Consider the following 19532-nt stretch of genomic DNA (forward strand, 5'->3'; position numbering starts at 1 on the left):
TAATAGAAATAATCATAACAAATAGATAGAAATAAATAATAATAATTTTATACAAAAAGTTTTAATTTATTTTAAATAATTAAATAATAGAAACATCATAGAATTAATAATTCAGTAAAATCATAACAAATAGACACTAAACAATCCCAAATTCAAACATACGAAGGTCTAACTAGAATAATGACTTTAAATAACCAAATACCAAAGCCAAACAAAGGAAATGGGACTTTTACCTTAAATGAATAAATTACATGAAGAAGGGTGGCTGGCTGTTTGGAAATCTACTTATTTTTCTTCTCTCCCTCCTGTCATCCAAGAGAACATGCAATGAAAGAAAAATATCGTCACAATAAGAAAATATGAAAAATATTGTTCTAGCTTTAAAAAAATTGGAGACATCAAAACATAAAATCTAGATTCTAAACAAATCAAAACATAAAATCTATGATTTAAACTAAATCTCATCACTTACGCATCATAACAATACGGTCCACCTTAGTCATGTGGACAGTCTTGGGGAAGAGGTTGCTACAATGTATTTGGATCCAGTTGATCACTCTTTCTCTCTCTCCCTCTCTCTGTATTCAATCTAATGAGCCAACTGGATCTGCTCGACATTTTAATGTCTCAAGTATTGCCTCATAGTCTGACTCGCGAACTTTCCAAAGATTCTTATTATGTGGTTTTCCACCATATTTTATCAAGTGGACATTTGATGCGACAACAAGATTTGAATAATGAATAATCTTCCTCTTTGTTTGCCAATCCTCGAATAACCACAAGTTAGAGTTCTTCATAGAATATCGTCTAAGCCATGTGCCAGTTACAACCACCACACCGACATGGTACTCTAAACCTTCACCATCTATAATTGAGTGATCCAATTTTTGTTTGGCTTGAACACAACGATACAAATAATAATCTGTCCCTTCTTCATTGTCTTCAAGTGCAATAACAGCAAAAACATGGCCTGCAGTGACAAATGTACAAAATGCGGTCATTAATTCAGAAAATACTTGGGTAAAAGTTATAAAGTTACATATTGAAATTACAAAGATATATAAATATATATATTACCAGGTTGCACTAGATCAGACAAGCGGTGAAAGTCAATAGACGATTCCATCTGTACCATTTCCAGTGCTTGTGGGGGACGATAGGTGTCAATTGCGTCCAAAACTTGTATATCCCATTTGTCCACCCATTCAGTCAATTCACAGTCATCCCAATTTTCCTCTGCACATGATGGACAATAGCATGCCATTTTTCGTGTGTGGATACTCCATGAACCTGCATCAGAGCTTCTAAAAGAGTGCAACTCACTGGATCCTGTTAGTGTGCAACAATCCTGATATGGTGCAATGTTAGTATTATCTATCAACCAAAAATATCTATGAACCGTAGACTCACCTTCCTTACCTGGACCCATTGTAGCGTTACACCACTAGATGATGGATTTTGCATTTGTCAATATTGCTCCATCTTTGTACTTTAGTTCTTCACGAGCTAAGGCTCTTTTGATGCATGCGCCTGCACCATCGTGTTCTCCCTTTCCATGACCAGCCTCTATGAAATTCCACATGTATTGAATTCTACACAACTTGTGCATCTTGCTCAACCAATAGAACATCCGTGCATTCTTGAATTGAGATGCACAATTGTCTGACCAAATAATGTGCTGACGATATGTGATGCCCCTATTAGCCAAATCTCCATAAAATAGTTGAAAACAACCATGTACGAACTCCGTAGAATGTGATCGATCATCGCTGATGTAAAAATGGTACTCCCTCAAAATCTTCTTGTCATCCTTTGTACTTGTAGGTGAATGCATGAATGTTATGTGAACAAATATGGAAACCTGTTGAGAAGTATAATACTTTGCTTGCACCTCATTTTGTGGTTGTAGTGTGTAGTTCTCTGTGAAATCTACAACCGAAATAATGGTATCCAGTGGAAACGTATCCTTGCACAACTTGAATTGCAAATCCAGCCATCGAGCTCTATGGGTATGCCTTGCATACTCGTAAATAATGTTTTCACGAAAAATCTTCATGAACTCATACACTGGAATCTTTTCAATGACTAAATCACATCTTTTACCATGTTTCCCATCTTTTAGAGCATATTTCACTGTCTTAAATTTTCCGTAATCTACTATTTCATTTCCAATTGCATGTGTACTATCCATATGTTGACAAGTTGATAAAAGTTGCAAAGAACCACAAAATAAGCACGTACCATCCAAGCATGATGTCTTGTAAAATTGTTGGCCGTCCCCTATTTCACATAAAATGTTGGATATGAATTCCCTTGAATGTTGGATATGAATTCCCTTGAAGATCTTGGTGGCTCATTTATGTCACAATCCTGCAAAACAAACTGAGAATGCAAAATTACACATATATGCCTAAAAACATCAAAACGGTTAAAAAATTCAATATGTATCCTACAACAACAAGTTGTGCATGCGTAATTTATCTTCACATAAAAAGGTTTACCCATCTCAAAAAATCTTTGACTTATTCGAATTTGAGGATACATACCAATAAATTTTGCAAAAAATTGTGTCTGAGTTGTGTCCAAAAAATGTTTCGCATGTGGTTCACGATTTTGGCTACCAATCCTCCTTCTTACAACATCTCTTTGATTAGGGGAAACACGTGTGTTATTTTTCCAAAAATCTTCGATCAATGATTTCAAAGCTTCACTAATTTCTTTATCCTTTCGTGATAGTCTACCGCTAAATGTCCATAACTCATTTTTTGTTGGATCTTCCAATCTCTCACGCCTTAACATGGATCTCCTTAGAGTACCTCTACCAATTTTTAATGTTTTGCTTGTCTTTCTCATGAGTCGAACTTTCTTCATTTGGCTACTTACTATTGTCGATGTAAGTACTCGTCTTGCAATATTACTATCTTTGGTGCGTGATTTAGAACCCACTTTGTCATAAGCATTCATTAGATTCTTTACAATGTTTTTTTCATTTGAATCATCCATCGTTCTTAGCCCAAGAATCTTCATGATAGGCCTAAATTTTAAATTCCTCATCATTTCAACAAATAATTGGCATTGACCTATAATATTTAATTCATCAAAAAATAATCTTCACATACGATTAACTTTTCTTTGACAAGTACGCTTGCTAATCTTGTCAGGCATTGATTTCAAAATGTTACTATCAATATCAATCAAATATTTTGGTCTTCTAAAACGAATTCTAGAAGGTGTTATAATCTCTTCAATTCTCTCAACATTTTGAACATCAACATAAGGTTGAGTGTATTGAGTACCTTGAATCGAAGATGATGTGCCTTGGCAATAAGATGCAAAAGATGGAATATCACCTACTTGATGTGTTGATGTTGTGCCTTCAACATGACATGATGGAGTATGTATATCGTCGGATCTACAAATCGGTGTCTCTTCAACATGAGAGGACGATATGACTTCAACATTAGAAGATGGTGTAGCGGACGATATGACTCCAACATTAGAAGATGGTGTAGCTTCACAATTCAATTGTCTTCGTGAGCGTAACAGTCTCATTCGTTCTCTTTGTCTTTCCAATTCTTCCTCTTTGTTTCTTGGTACCGGTGGTTCTTGATCCTCTTCGAAAGTCAATTCTTCATTATTGCTTTGCAATTTTCTTTGCTCACATAGTAATTTCATTTTATCTCTTTTAATTGCCAAATCTCTCTCCCTATCTTCATTTGTTTGATTTTTTGGTTTCTTCCTTGGCATGATGATGATTTCTACATGTCAAATTATTCAAACATTTGAATTACTTAAAATGTGTAAATTACAAATTATTCAAATACATATAAAAATTATAATTATTTGAATGAATACACAATATATATATATAACGACTTGTCAAATTTCTAACCATTTCGAAATAACATTTCATTGAAACATACAAATTTCAATGAATTCGCTATATATTAAACAACATGTCAAATTATAATCAAATTTGTATCTATATATCAACAAACAATATTTAAAATAGATTGCACTAACCTTTTCTATACAAGGAATATTCAAAAAGTCTTCAAATCGTGTATCCAATGATTGAATTTGGTGTTTGCTAGCTTCCAAAAGTGTTTGCCACCTTGAAATAGTGTTTGTTAGCTTGAAATAGTGTTTGCCACCTTGAAAGACTGTTTGTTGTGTTGAAACCCGTGATTTCTGTCGAGATAACAGAGTGCAGAACAAACCAAAAGCAGAGAATGAATGAAACGGGCCCCAAAGTTGCTTTTTGACCGTTTTTAGGTGATTTCACATAGTGCGTACGCGCTATAGTGCGTACGCACTATAGCGCGTACGCACTATGTGAGAACACATCACTCTCCACCCTCCCTACTCTCTCTCTTCCTACTCTCTCTCCCCTCTCCCATCCCCTACACTCTCTCTCTCTCCCCTCTCCCATCCTTTACTCTCTCCCTCTCCCACCGCCTACTCTCTCTATCTCTCTCACCCTCTCTCCTCTCCCATCCCCTACTCTTTAGATCTCTCACACACACTCCCATCCTCCCTTTCCCACTTCTTACTCTCTCTCTCTCTCTCTCTCTCCCCCATCCCCCTACTCTCTCTCACACTCTCACATCTGCTACTCTCTCTCTCCCATCCCCTAAACTCTCTCTTTTACAGATACACACTCCCATCCCCCTCTCTCTCTCCTCTCCCATCACCTACTCTCTACTCTCTCTCTTTCCCATCCCCTACTCTCTCACACACTCTCTCCCATCCCCTACTCTCACTCTCTCTCTCCCATCCCATTCTCTCTCTCTGTCACCTCCTACTCTCTCTCACACTCTCTCCCATCCCCTACTCTCTCTTACACACACTCCCATCCGCCCCTCTCTCCCATCTGCTACTCTCTCTCTCTCTCCCCTCTCCCACCACCTACTATCTCTCTCTCTCAAGTTCTCTCTCTCCCTCTCTACTCTCTCTCCCATCCCCTACTCTTTCTCTCTCTCCAATCCCCAACTCTCTCACACTCTCTCCCATCCCCAACTCTCTCTCACACTCTCTCATCCTTTCACTCTGTCTCTCTCATCTCGTACTCTCTCTCTCTCTCTGCCACCTCCTACTCTCTCTCACACTCTTTCCCATCCTTTCACTCTGTCTCTCCCATCTCGTACTCTCTCTTTGCCACCCCCTACTCTCTCTCACACTCTCACACTCTCTCCCATCCCCTACTCTCTCTCTTTCATAGACACACACACTCCCATCCCCCCTCTCTCTTCTCTCCCATGCCCTACTCTCTAGATTTGTCACACACACTCCTATCCCCCTCTCTCTATCTCCCTCTCCCTACTCTCTCACACTCTCTCCCATCCCCTACTCTCTCTCTCACACTCTCTCCCATCCCCTACTCTTTCTCTCTCTCCCCCATCCCATTCTCTCTCTCTGCCACCTCCTACTCTCTCTCACACTCTCTCCCATCCCCTACTCTCTGTTACACACACTCCCATCCGCCCCTCTCTCCCATCCGCTACTCTCTCTCTCTCTCTCTTGGGCTACTCTCTCTCTCCCCTCTCCCATCCCCTAAACTCTCTCTTTTGCAGATACACACTCCCATCCCCCTCTCTCTCTCCCCTCTCCCATCCCTTACTCTCTAGATCGCTCACACGCACTCCCATCCCTCTCTCTCCTCCTCTCCCACTCCCTCTCCCACCACCTACTATCTCTCTCTCAAGTTCTCTCTCTCCCTCTCTACTCTCTCTCTCTCTCTCTCCCATCCCCTACTCTTAATCTCTCTCTCTCTCTCTCTCCAATCCCCAACTCTCTCTCACACTCTCTCCCATCCCCTACTCTCTCTGACACTCTCTCTCATCCTTTCACTCTGTCTCTCTCATCCCCTAGTCTCTCTCTCTCCGCCACCTCCTACTCTCTCTCACACTCTTTCCCATCCTTTCACTTTGTCTCTCCCATCTCGTACTCTCTCTTTGCCACCCCCTACTCTCTCTCACACTCACTCTCTCTCCTATCCCCTACTCTCTCTCTTTCACACACACACACACACACACACACACACACACTCCCATTCCCCCTCTCTCTTCTCTCCCATCCCCTACTCTCTAGATTTGTCACACGCACTCCCATCCCCCTCTCTCTATCTCCCTCTCCCTACTCTCTCACACTCTCTCTCATCCCCTACTCTCTCTCACACTCTCTCCCATCCCCTACTCTCTCTCTCTCTCTCTCTCTCTCTCTCCCCCATCCCATTCTCTCTCTCTGCCACCTCCTACTCTCTCTCACTCTCTCCCATCCCCTACTCTCTCTTACACACACTCCCATTCACCCCTCTCTCCCATCTGCTACTCCCTCTCTCTCTTGGGCTACTCTCTCTCTCTCTCTCCCCTCTCCCATCCCCTAAACTCTCTCTTTTGCAGATACACACTCCCACCCCCCTTTCTCTCTCCCCTCTCCCATCCCTTACTCTCTAGATCTCTCACACGCACTCTCATCCCTCTCTCTCCTCCTCTCCCACTCCCTCTCCCAGGTCACCTACTATCTCTCTCTCTCTCAAGTTCTCTCTCTCCCTCTCTACTCTATCTCCCATCCCCTACTCTTACTCTCTCTCTCCCATTCCCAACTCTCTCTCACACTCTCTCCCATCCCCCACTCTCTCTCACACTCTCTCCCATCCTTTCACTCTGTCTCTCCCATCCCGTACTCTCTCTCTGCCACCCCCTACTCTCTCTCACACTCTCTCCCATCCCCTACTCTCTCTCTTTCACAGACACACACACTCTTATCCCCCCACTCTCTTCTCTCCCATCCCCTACTCTCTACATCTGTCACGCACACTCCCATCCCCCCTATCTCTCTCCCTCTCCCTCTCCTACTACCTACTAGATCTCTCTCTCTCAAGTTCTCTCTCTCCCTCTCTACTCTCTCTCTCTCTCTCTCTCTCTCTCTCCCATCCCATCCCTTACTCTCACTCTCTCTCTCTCACACTCCCATCCCCTAATCTCACTCTCTCTCTCTCCCATCCCATACGAGCTCTCTCCGCCACCACCTACTCTCTCTTACACTCTCACACTCTCTCCCATCCCCTACTCTGTCTCTCTTACACACATTCCCATTCCCCCTCTCTCCCTCTCCCTCTCCCACTCCCTCTCCCACTGTCTACTTTCTCTCCCCCATCCCCTATTCTCTCTCTCCCCTCTCCCATCCCCTACTCTCTCTCTTTCATAGACACACACTCCCATCCCCCCTCTCTCTCTCTCTCCTCTCCCATCCCCTACTCTCTAGATTTGTCACACACACTCCCATCCCCCCTCTCTCTCCCTCTCCCACTCCCTCTTGCACCACCTACTATCTCTCTCTCTCAAGTACTCTCTTTCCCTCTTTACTTTCTCTCTCCCATCCCCTACTCTCACTCTCTCTCTTCCATCCCCTACTCTCTCTCACACTCTCTTCCATCCCCTACTCTCTCTCTCTCTCACCCCCATCCTGTACAAGCTCTCTCTACCACCCCCTACTCTCTCTCAAACTCTCACACTCTCTCCCATCCCCTACTCTATCTCTCTTATACACATTCCCATTCCCCCCCTCTCTCTCTCTCTCACACTCCCTCTCCCATTGCCTACTCTCTCCCATCCCCAACTCTATCTCTCTTACACACTTCCATTCCCCCTCTCTCTCTCTCTCCCCCCCACTCCCTCTCCCATCGCCTACTATCTCTCTCTCTCTCTCTCACTCTCTCCCTCTCTCTCCCATCCCCTACTCTCACTCTCTCTCTACCACCCCTACTCTCTCTCACACTCTCACACTCTTTCCCATCCCCTACTTTCTCTCTTACACACACTTCCATCCCTCCTCTCTCTCCCTCTCCCACTCCCTTTGCCATTGCCTAATCTCTTTCTCTTCCATCCACCCTCTCTCTCCCTCTCCCACTCCCTCTGCCATTGCCTACTCTCTTTCTATCCCATCCCCTACTCTCTCTATCTCTCTCTCCCCTCTCTCATTCCCTACTCTCTCTCTTTCACACACACCGATCCCCCCTCTCTCCTCTCCCATCCTCTACTTTTTCTCTCACTCGCTCTCTCTCTCCCACTGCCTACTCTCACTCTCTCTCTCACTCTCACTCTCTCCCTCTCTACTCTCTCTCTGCTACCCCCTACCCTCTCTCACATTTTCACACTCTCTCTCTTTCTCTCTTACACACATTTCCATCCCCCCTCTCTCTCTCCCTCTCCCACTCCCTCTCCCATTGCCTACTCTCTCTTCCATCCCCTACTCTCTCTCAAGCTACTCTATCTTCCCCCTCTCCCATTCCCTACTCTCTCTCTTTCACACACATGCACTCCCATCCTCCTCTCTCTCGCTCTTCCTCTCCCACTCCGTCTCCCACCACCTACTCTCCCTCTCCCCCATCCCCTACTCTCAGTCTCTCTCTCCCAACTTGTACTCTCTCTCACACTTCCTCTCTCTCCCACCCCCTACTTTCAATCTCTCTCCCCCATCCCATACTCTCTCACACTTTCTCTCTCTTGCATCCTGTATTCTCTTTGCCACCCCTACTCTCTCACATTTCCTCTATCTCCCATCCTATACTCTCTTTGCCACCCCTACTCTTTCTCACTTCCTCTCTCCCCTCTCCCATCCCCTACTTTCTCTCTATCTCTCTCACACACACAAATAGCCATTCCCTCGCCCCACCCCCCTAGCTCTCTCTTGGTTTTGGTTTGCAATTTAGGTCTCAATAGTGCGTGCGCACTATAGCGTGTGCGCACTACTTCGAATTCAAAAGCGTTTTAATAGCGCGTGCGCGTTATAGGGCGCACGCGCTATTCAAAGCTTTGCATTAAAACCAAGCCTTAGGCTTGGTTTTGCCTTGGAGATCCAACCCAAAGGTTTGGAGTTTATAAACAGGTCTGAGACGTGTTTTCCAGCAAACATACAAAAAATGATTGATTTTTCTTGTGTGCCCCCCTTCAAGATTCCTCGTGGTTGGGTATTGATAAGATCAGGTTACATAACATTATAGGTCTTTATGTTAGCTATCTAACCATATAATTTATTTTTAATTTGAACTATTTTAAGTCTTTCATCTATAATTTCTTTTGAATGTATGTTCTTTTTTTGTCAAAAACCACCATGTACTAATTGGGCTGTAGATTTTAGCTCATTCATCGAATTTTGTAACAACTTAGTTTTTTAGAAACTAGACTCCATTCTACACACTTTGAAAAAAAGAAGTTTTGATTTTAGATTAGTTTTCAATCATTTCTAGGGGGAGCACACAGATATTTCACGTTTTCGGGATGGGTCTAATTAAAAAATTTATTAAAAAAAAAATACACATTATAAAATTACCCGAAAAATCTGGGATAAACTACATAGTGTTAGGTAACTTTTGACCGGAGCGATTAAAGAATTTCAAAAAAAAAGTTAAAATTTTAGGGGGGCCGCACTTTGTACTATGTTATGTTTTTTTGGAATAAACAGTACCACTTTTTGTGGCCCCCTTTTTTGAGGACCTAAAACTAAACCATTTTGAAAAAAAATTAGTAGTTTAGAAACTAGATTCAAAGGACTACAACTTTTGTTTTTGTCATATCTTAAAATTTTGAGCGTAACTATCTTCAAATTCTTGTTGAAGTCCAGAATTTGCTGATTTCAGGAAAAAGGTGTCCACTTATACCCCCCTTTTGGCACCACAACTTGGTGCACTTACCCATCACAAAATTGTTAGTTTATTATTAAGTGTGTCAGTGTTGGTAATGGAGGTACGCTCTGATACCACTGACGAAGGGCCACACCACCCTTACCAAATCACAACCAAGAATGCAACAATATGAAGACAATTTTATTATACTTGAAAATCTAATTACAATAACATTTTTGCAAGATCTCTCAAGATCCAATCCAAACCCAAGCTAGTCCAGATCCACACTCTGGTAGGAACCTCCGAGATCTCAACTTGTACTCGCAAGCCACCAAGCAACCTCCTTGTTTCTAAACCGCAGTCACTAGCTCTTCTCACAAACCTAATCCAAGATCCAAGTGTAAACTGCCTCACATTCGGCGCTCTATCTACACACTCACAAGTCCATCACAATCCTGATGTAAACTGCCTCACATTCGGCGCTCTGTCCACAGACTCAGGAAAACTCACTCTTCACTTCCTCCTCTTTCTCTTTCACACCTTGAAGCCTTCACCTTCCCAAGCTTCCATTTCTCGAGCTTCTCCTTCTCAAGCTACTCCTTGAGCTTCTACTTCTCAAGCTTCTCCTTGAGCTTCTACTTCTTGAGCTTGATTTAGAAATGCTCATATGCCTTGCTTAAATAGGCACTTACCACCCCATGAATGACTTATCCACAAGCTTCTAGAATTCCTTCACAACCTTCTACAACTTCCACAACTTTCTACAATATCCACAACTTTCTACAATATTCATAACTTTCTAGAATTCTACCCACACACCTCGATAAATGGAATGACAACCATTTATTTTTTTATTTTTTTCTATTATGCCACCTATGCACCTCGAAAATAGAAATCCTCTTTTTCTTTTTTTTCTCCTTTTTCCCCTTTTTTTTATTTTTTTAATTATTTCTCCTCTAATTTTCGTCACTTTCTCTCTCCTCCACAATTTTTTTTTTAAAAAAAATTTTCAACTTTTTTTTCCTTTTTTTTTTTTTTTTCAATAATTTACCCATGCAAGATGCTCCTGCATCAATTGGCCTATCAAGAGAACTCTGTGTTCTTGATTTGAGCTGGGACGTGGCCATGTGTGCATTGTCATAGAGCATTGGAAAGATGAAACTCCTCAAAGTCTTGAATTTGAAGGGAACATGTATTAAGGAGGTACCAGAGTGTGTGAGACATCTAAAAAGCCTATTGTTTCTTGCTCTACGTATGATGACATGTAAGTGATTACCAATGTGGATGAATGAATTGGAATGCCTTAAGCATTTAGAATGACAAGGGGCTCATTACATGCCAAGGGGGATAACAAAGTTGCTATCTTTGATAAAATTGCGATTAGGTTCACTAGATATGTCCATTGACGAGGACAAATTCATGATGTCGGAGGATTTAGCCACTATGAGTAAGCTTGAGTAACCATGGTTAAATGTTAACCATGAAATGCAATGAGAATGGATCCCAATGCGGTTGATGAAGATGTGCTTAAAAATACTCAATTAAAAAGAATTATATAGTGGACAATGTCTCAATATTTGTCCAACACAATTTGAAATCAAAATTATAACTACCACTTTAATTTTTATTATACAAGAGATGTGACTTTTAAATATTTTCTTCTCTTAAAATAACTATTGTAGTGTTAATATTAAGTCATAAATATGAAAGATAACTAAATTAACTGGAAAGTGTCCACTTACAAAACAAAACAAGAGCCACGTAGTGGTGTCGTATTTGTCGTAATAAATTTAATTTAGTTGAATTTATAGTTTGAAAATTATTGTTGAAGGTAAGAAAATTCATAATAATAAAATTGGTTAAAAAATTTAAACTTTATTTTTATATATTTATTTTAAAAAGGTTGAACTTTATGTTTTGTAAATTTAAAAAAACGTTGTCAAATGATAAGTATATTGAATAGGCATGAAAGATCAATTAGAAAAAATAATTTAATTAATCTAAATTGAAAAATAAAATATACCTTTTATAACTTTTGTGACTTCACATTTATTTTTCAATTGTTTTCATATAATAGATTAACGTGTTTACAAAATAGACTAAAAATATAATTATCTTTAAATAATCATATGTTTAAATAATATAATATAATATAATTTATTAATTAGCCTTGTAAAAAGACTCCTATAACACCACAAATAAAACTTTAAAAATATTTGAAACACTTTAAAATAGTTTCTTAATTTCTTAATTAATAAGACTTCGAGAAATGAATACAATAATATATTGGTCACCACAAATACAAGAATATGATAGAAATATTAGTTAGAAATGCTTTGTAAAAGCGGCAAAAATGCCTCCACTAGTCTTTGCTCTTCTCCCCCAACAGCCAAACTTCTCTCCAATTCAACATCCTCCACGTCCGGCCAGCCGTTGACATCGGCCGCAGTGAGGCGGATGTTAAGACTTGTAGTGAGCCATGCGCAACGTGGCGTGAAGATGCCTATCACTGCCCATCGACCCTCGCTAACAAAAATCGATGTTATACTAGCAACACTAGAAGCCTCCCTTAATACAATTTGCACTGGTGAAGAATGAGCAGAATTTATAACAAAACAGAGCATTATGGCATTGCGACTCATGGAGGAATTGTTCAGCAGCGCTTTCATCTCTTCGGAGAATGGAGATTTAGAGGAATCAATATTCATCTTGAATCGCGAGGAGTCCACGAGAAAGACATTCGAGGAGAGTATTGAGGAGTCGAGGAGTAGTGAGGCCGCATCAGGGACCGCCCGCGTACACACTGTTATTTGATCTGGCCATTTCTGCACATTCCACGCACAATTACATTCACTCACTCAATGCCCAATTACACATTGATGAAGATGATTAAAAACTGTATTCGTACAAACGTATTATATTACCTTTATCGTTTGAATGCAACTAACAATAGCCGATGCCTTGTTTGCTCTCAGTTCCAGTGTCATCATATTCTGCATCTGCTCCAAAGTTTCTATACCCAGCACCTCCCCGCTGGTCTCTACACTCAATTTCTCCAATCCTGTGCAATCTTTCAAACCATCAATTTTCTCGATTGAGCCGCATTCTTGCACTCGCAATTCTCTGAGAGAAGTTAGTCGAGCGAAGCTCGGAAGCACCACCAACTCTGGATGTCTGCATATATATAGGCGTTTAAGGCTTACAGGCAGTGCTTTGATCTCCCTTAAATGATCATTCTCAAGAAGATTCAGACTCTCAAGGCGGGGGTAACTTTCTTCAGCAATCGAGATCCTAAACACCTCTGTTTTCCGAAGTGTCACCTGCTTCAAGTTGCTCGATGGAAAAGATAATGACGCCGTCCCAAAATCTAAATCCTCTATTGGGCACTTATATATATATATAATCTCTAAGAGAGGAAGGCACCGGACAGAGATCAGTAAACATCTAATCTTTGGACAGTTGAAAATTGTAAGATGAGTCAAGGACGACAAACGTCCAAGGCAGCTTGGCAAAAATTCCAGTTTGGGACAGCTGGAGATTCTAAGATAAGTCAAGGCAGACAAAACTCCAAGAGAACTTGGCAAAGACTCCAGTTTGGCACAACTATGAATTGTAAGACTAGTCAAAGAGGACAAAGCTCCAAGAGAACTTGGCAAAGACTCCAGTTTGGCACAACTATCAATTGTAAGATTTGTCAAAGAGGACAAAGCTCCAAGAGAGCTTGGCAAAGATTCCAGTTTGGGACAGATGGTGATTCTAAGACAAGTCAAGGAAGACAAATCTCCAAGAGAGCTTGGCAAAGATTCCAGTTTGGGACAGATGGTGATTCTAAGACAAGTCAAGGAAGACAAATCTCCAAGAGAGCTTGGCAAAGATTCCAGTTTGGGACAGATGGTGATTCTAAGACAAGTCAAGGAAGACAAATCTCCAAGAGAGCTTGGCAAAGATTCCAGTTTGGGACAGATGGTGATTTCAAGATAAGTCAAGGCAGACAAAACTCCAAGAGAACTTGGCAAAGACTCCAGTTTGGCACAACTAAGAAGTCTAAGTCTAATCAAAGAGGACAAAGCTCCGAGAGAGGTTGGCAAAGATTCCAGTTCGGGACATGGGCCAATCCTAAGATGAGTCAAAAGGGACAAACGTCCAAGGGAGTTTGGCAGACTTATTAAAAGGTCACTCCCTATGCCCAGCTCTTGCAGCCTCCCTAGCTCATCGATTGCAATAGGTACCTCCCTTAATCTCTTAACATCACTTAAATTGAGCTCCCTCAAGGACGCCTGATTTGTGATGTGACGAGGCAACCCTTCCAATCGCGAGCATCCATCAAGGCTCAAAAACTCCAGCTTTGTAATATTTTGAAAATCATCTGGCTCAAGTATGAGCTCTGTACATCCCGCTAAATTGAGATGTTGGAGGAGACTCAAATTCCTAAAAGAAACTGGCAAATTCTTCAAGTCACTGCACCTAGACAAATCTAGATACCGTAGATTAGTCAAATCCCCAAATCTGCAGGGTAGTGATGATAACCTTTTACAGGCAGCTAGTTGAAGGTGCTCCAATTGTTGCAGTCGGCAAAAGCTTTCTGGTAGGCTCCTGATATGATGTGACCAACCGATTACTATCTTTTTCAACTCACTGAGACACCCAATTGAATTTGGAAGTCTTTGGAATTTGTCACAAGAAGAAATGACCAACTCTCTCAACTGCAGAGGAGCCTGCGACAAATTTCCAAGCAGACCAATGTAGATGAACACAATGCTTTTAATAAATACATTGAAATATAAACTTAATAGAGCAGAAAATGAACTCCTTACATCGCTCTCAGCCTCCCACAGCTCTTCAAAATGACATTCCCCCCCCTCTCCAGATATTTCTAAAACCCTCAAGTTTTTCAGCGAAAGTCGCGACGGAAGATTTCTCTGTCCAATATTGGACCACGAGAGCCAAAGTGGCCCTACTGATACTTCACTGATTATTTGATTAAAATAATCTCCTTTAATGACTAAAAGCTTTGGTTCTGCTAAACAGGGTATCAATGCCTCCTGCAAGCAACAACCACAAAACTCAACTAACTCACTAGTTAATGAACTTATTGTTACAGAAGAAGTCACACTTGAATTATGTTAAAGAGAATCAGTTTCTAAATTATCTGTTAGCTTCAGTTATTGTTATCAATCTCCAATTTATCAGTGAAGGGGTTAATCGTCAACATAATTTGCATTATTATAATATGAGTTAATGAATCATATGATTGAGTTCATTGTTTGGTTCACTATTCAAACTCTGTTTTCTTCTATTTGTAACAAATTAAGTACTGTTTTTGATGCATTAGATAGCAACCAAAAAATGCAAGCCTGACCCCGTAGTATAGAAATTAAGTACTGTTATCTATGGAAAAAATAAAATATTTAGGTAAAAAAGTTACAAAATAAAAAGATTATTTTAAAATAAATAAAAATTAGAGGAAGAAATAAAGAATCTGGACAAGCATACTCTATATGAAAACTGTTCTTCCTTTTGGCTTAAGGTAATCTCTATTCCTCGAATGCCTTTTACACTCTGAAAATGAAAAAAAAAATGAATTAGGACTTTACAAAAATAATCCAGCTATTCAATGCATACAAAATAAATAACATAACACTAATAATCTTGATAGATAGAACATTCAAATATATAATATAACTCTTTTATATTATATATATTTCAATTAAAGACATCATCAATCTCACCTCTTTTTGTTTGTCATAATTAATAATCTGTTGAGATGACCAAAGTCTAGAGGGTGAATGATCTTTTGCAATTGCTCTTCCTAGATCTCTCAAGTGGTCATGCATCTGTATGCAGTTGTCATTATCAAGTTCAACCAAACACTTATTTAAAAGCATTTCCCAAGCATACAAACCACTCCAGCCTGATCCATCCCAGACTTCAATTGCCACATTGCTTTTTCTTTTAATAAAGAAACAAGCACAATCAAGGAATGCCTCTTTCTCTTCGTGTTCAAGGGAGTCATAACTTATTTTAAGTCTCTTTTTGATATCTTCAGGCAATATTCTTGAGATCTTATGAAACACAGACTTCCAAGATTGTTTGGAGGGATTCCCATATAATTGTGCTCCAAATACCTTCAAAGATAAGGGTAATCCATTACAAGCATCTACAAAATTCTTAACAAGTTCCTCAAAATCATTAAGGGGATAGGGTTTCAAAAAAGCATGCCAACAAAATAGTTGTTTAGCATAAAATTGATCCAATCTTTTCATTTTATACACTGAGGATATGCCCCAAGATGTAAGAACTTGATATTCCCGTGTTGTAACAATAATAAGACTACCCCTTCCAAGGTTGCCTATTGTAGGCAATAGAGCATCCAATTGATTGACATGATCAACATCGTTCATGACAATGAGCACCTTAAATGATCTTAAATTCCTTCTTATAATTGCCTTGCCTTGGTTTACACTGTCAAATGTTTCAATCACACCAAAGTCTTTAAGAAGTTGAATCTGCTTTTTGTACAACACATCTTTAGCATCTCTAATATCAAAAATAAAACTAGATTTCTCCATGAATGAAGATTTTTTGTTGTATAATTCTTTCCCAAGTGTGGTCTTGCCAGACCCACCCATGCCCCATATACCCACAATTTGTACACCCTGATCACCACCAGCCAATTGGATAGTCTTTTCAAAATCTTTTACTATTTCATTCAGACTTACTGGATGCTTCGCAACTTCTAGTGGCCCATTGTTTATTTGTTTCAGTACAATATTCACAATATTCTTCAACACCCTCATCTCATCACTGGAAAAAGAAAAATAGAAAAATCAAACTCCTACTAGGTGTTTATGTCAAAGTTAAGTTCCACTGATATAAAAATGAATGCATAATTACGTGCAGGGGTACGTACTCATTATTCTGGATGATTTCGCCAGTATAGAAAGAGACCTTGTAGAGTGCATCTTTCCAGTCCATCAGATTTTCTGGCTTATATCTACCATTCTGTTCATGCTTCTTAAAGGCAGCAACGTACGCCCCTTTCCCTTGAGCTGCATACCTGAGATCTGTAGGCTTGACATGGTAGAAAATAGGAATAATTTTGGCGCCGCTTTTCAACATTAACGAGAGCTCCTCCAAACACCAAGCTGATTCTGCATACGTCTCTGAAAAAATGGCAATATGAAGGGTGGCACCACGGATGGTTGTTTCTAATGCTGTGGGCAAGAAATCGCCGTATTCCAACTCCTTTGAATCTAAGAATGTGGTGACCTTCATGTCAACAAGGACATCATAGATTCTGGTGGCCAAAGTCTTCTTAACATCTGGTCCTCGATGGTTGATGAATACATCATAAGACGGCTTCTGGATGAGTGTAGAGGATATAACCATAGAAGATGCTGATGGAGCCATTTCTTGAAAAGCCTCATCCTGTGTCATGCAGCCAGAGGTGTCTGAAGTAGATACAGACGGTGTCGCTTCTTGAAAACCCTCACTCTCTGGATTAGACGCCACTGAATCGGATTCCATTGAAGTACGCCATGAAGGAAAGACAGAAACCCAATCAAGACAGCATGAAAACAAGCTTCGGGAAGAAGAAGAAGAAGAAGACGCCATTCCTTGAGAAGTTGTTGCAGTCTGATCGCCCTCTGTATGACCAGGGGAAGCAGAAGTAGACGCCATAGGATTTTCCTACAATTGAACACAGAGAAGGTCAATCCCCGAGAGAATGCAAACTACGAAATAAAGTGAATGGGTGGGTGTGATATTGACGTCTGAAACGCGGAATGGTCGGTGTGCCGAGTGTCATTGACGTCTGAAACGCGGAATAGCTCAGGAAAGCATGTGGAACGATACAGAAAAGACCGAGATGTGACATTGAGAGGGAAAAAGGCCGAATAAAATGATTTAAAAAAGAGTAGAGTCGGTGGAAGACAGTGAAGCCATGTGGTTTGCGTTAATAAGAACTGACATTATTAAGACAGAATGATGTGACAAAAGTAGCATCAATAATAGAGAAATGCTAAATGACTATACATTCGACAAAACCTTTTAAGTGGATAAGACCAGTTTTTAAAAATTGATTATTTAAATAAGAAATTACAACGCAGTTGCTTTTTATTTTTCAGAATAATTACGCCGAAGGCGTTTACCATATAAGATGAAAGGGCTAACTTTGAGATCTACGGTTCGTAGCATTGCAGGAGAGTGGGCGACCATTGGAAGCTTGGGCGTCGTCCGATGCTGGAGTCTGTAGTTTTCCATTTCCTCTGTAAGTAGTTATTCATTGCATACAGATTTTTGACGTGCACTGTACCATGTGCCATTAAGACCCACCGAGCACGGATGTACAGTGTCCTTTCTTATGGACTGATGGTATTTAAGTCTCCAAATATACTTTGACGCAATGTCTCATAAAATACTTCCACCCAAGTATTATGGCTAATACTTTATCAAAACCATTTTCAAATAATTTGACGAAACTATTTTCATATATTTTAATGTTTAACTTAATGTGTGAATTATAAATAATATTTTTCATATTTAGAATGACATGTAAAAAATATATAATTTAGTTAAATTTTACATAATTTTAAAATAATTACTATCTTTTTTTCTTTTCTTTTTTGATGAATAGTCCTTTTCAATTAATAAAATTTACTAAAATTACAATTCACAAAAAAAGAGCCAAGGGATACAAGATCACCTCGCAAATGAGTTCACACGGTCGAAGCCGGGAAAACAAAACCTCAGAAACTATTAACTATTTTAAAATAATTAATTTGTTATTAAAATTTATGATAACTTGATAATTAATTAAAATAGCTAATATATAATTAATATTTAAGTGATACATTATAATGTTGTTTTCAAATTTTTAAAATAAAGTAATTATAAAATATTAAAATAATCATTAAATTAGAAAAAATTAATTTAACCAATATTTTTAATTGTAATTAGACCATATTTTCTATACTAATAGTTATATTAAAATGTATTACATAATTTTGTTTGAAAATAAAAAGTTTAAGAAAATATTTTGATTTTTAAAAAAAATTATTATTTTTTAAAAATGTTTAATTTCATGTATTAAAACTTTGAGTTTTTTAATTCTTAAAAATCAATTATGATAAAATGTCACATAAGATAATGTTAAAAGAAATAAGATGAATAAATATATTTATATTTACATAAAATATAAATAAAGTTATTATAATTTTTTTTATTTTTTTAAACTATAGCTCAAAATTAAATTTTGAAAAATTAAGAATAATTTTATATTGACTAATTTATCTTCTTTAATACAATTTTTAATGATTTGAGATTGATATGTTCCAAATAAAAAGTATAAGAAAAAATTGAAGATGAAAAAGTTGTCTATACTTCTATTTCATGATTCAAATACTTAAACTAATATTACATAGTAGTAAAAAAATTACAACATTTTAATGAAAAAAGTAATATTAGATTTATATATTTTATAAATTAAAATTTGAATTTAATTATATATAAAATATGTTAAACATTGTAACATATTAGGTTTATTTCTTTTGGGTTCTCGAGCGGGGTGTTACATTAGGTTTAGATTAAGTCTCTCCTATGGATTAAATAGAGAGGGGTAATCCTAAAGGGATACCCATAGAGGCCGTAGGATGAGATAAAGTTTGTCCTAAGGATTAAATAGAAAGGGATAATTCTAAAGAAATATCCCTAAAGACCTCATATGAGATAAAGTCTCCCCTAGGGATCATAGAGATGAGTACTTCCCAAAGGGATACTCATAGAGGCCTAGGGTGGGAAAAAGTCTCCCCTAAGGTTTACAAATGCATAGAAAAAGAGGGTATCCATAAGGAATTGGAAGAGATAAAGTCTCTACCAATACTTATGAGGATTACTAATCAAGAATAGT

At 39.0% G+C, this 19532-nt stretch overlaps 2 protein-coding genes across 2 annotated transcripts; both read right to left on the reverse strand.

Moving 5' to 3' along the window:
- Positions 1-567: 567 nt before the first annotated feature.
- On the reverse strand, positions 568-1525 carry LOC149528605 (uncharacterized). Its single transcript, XM_089811527.1, has 2 exons — positions 1078-1525; positions 568-970 (listed from the first exon to the last, which is right to left on the reverse strand). Exons 1-2 carry the CDS (start codon positions 1427-1429, stop codon positions 585-587), a joined length of 738 nt encoding a protein of 245 aa, XP_089667653.1. The 5' UTR covers positions 1430-1525; the 3' UTR covers positions 568-584.
- Positions 1526-11840: 10315 nt separating this feature from the next.
- LOC149528606 (uncharacterized) lies at positions 11841-17338 on the reverse strand. The gene is made up of 6 exons (XM_089810278.1): positions 16536-17338; positions 15355-16429; positions 15119-15184; positions 14440-14667; positions 12550-14340; positions 11841-12450 (listed from the first exon to the last, which is right to left on the reverse strand). Exons 1-6 carry the CDS (start codon positions 17303-17305, stop codon positions 11947-11949), a joined length of 4434 nt encoding a protein of 1477 aa, XP_089666404.1. The 5' UTR covers positions 17306-17338; the 3' UTR covers positions 11841-11946.
- Positions 17339-19532: the final 2194 nt, after the last annotated feature.

This window comes from Cupressus sempervirens, chromosome 11 (genome assembly GCF_028749045.1).
Source record: "Cupressus sempervirens isolate cs-2001-9-10 chromosome 11, ASM2874904v1, whole genome shotgun sequence".
Lineage (NCBI taxonomy): Eukaryota > Viridiplantae > Streptophyta > Pinopsida > Cupressales > Cupressaceae > Cupressus > Cupressus sempervirens.

What these genes read in the sequence shown, in the direction of transcription:
- LOC149528605 (XM_089811527.1), bottom strand. Translation starts at nt 1,429, where the DNA reads ATGGGTCCAGGTAAGGAAGGTGAGTCTACGGTTCATAGATATTTTTGG. An exon ending in GTCTGATCTAGTGCAACCTG is followed by an intron (nt 971 to 1,077) that starts GTAATATATATA and finishes TTGTCACTGCAG; the next exon opens with GCCATGTTTTTGCTGTTATT.
- LOC149528606 (XM_089810278.1), bottom strand. Translation starts at nt 17,305, where the DNA reads ATGGCGTCTACTTCTGCTTCCCCTGGTCATACAGAGGGCGATCAGACT. An exon ending in ATTATGACAAACAAAAAGAG is followed by an intron (nt 15,185 to 15,354) that starts GTGAGATTGATG and finishes TTTCATTTTCAG; the next exon opens with AGTGTAAAAGGCATTCGAGG. An exon ending in GTTGCATTCAAACGATAAAG is followed by an intron (nt 12,451 to 12,549) that starts GTAATATAATAC and finishes TGGAATGTGCAG; the next exon opens with AAATGGCCAGATCAAATAAC.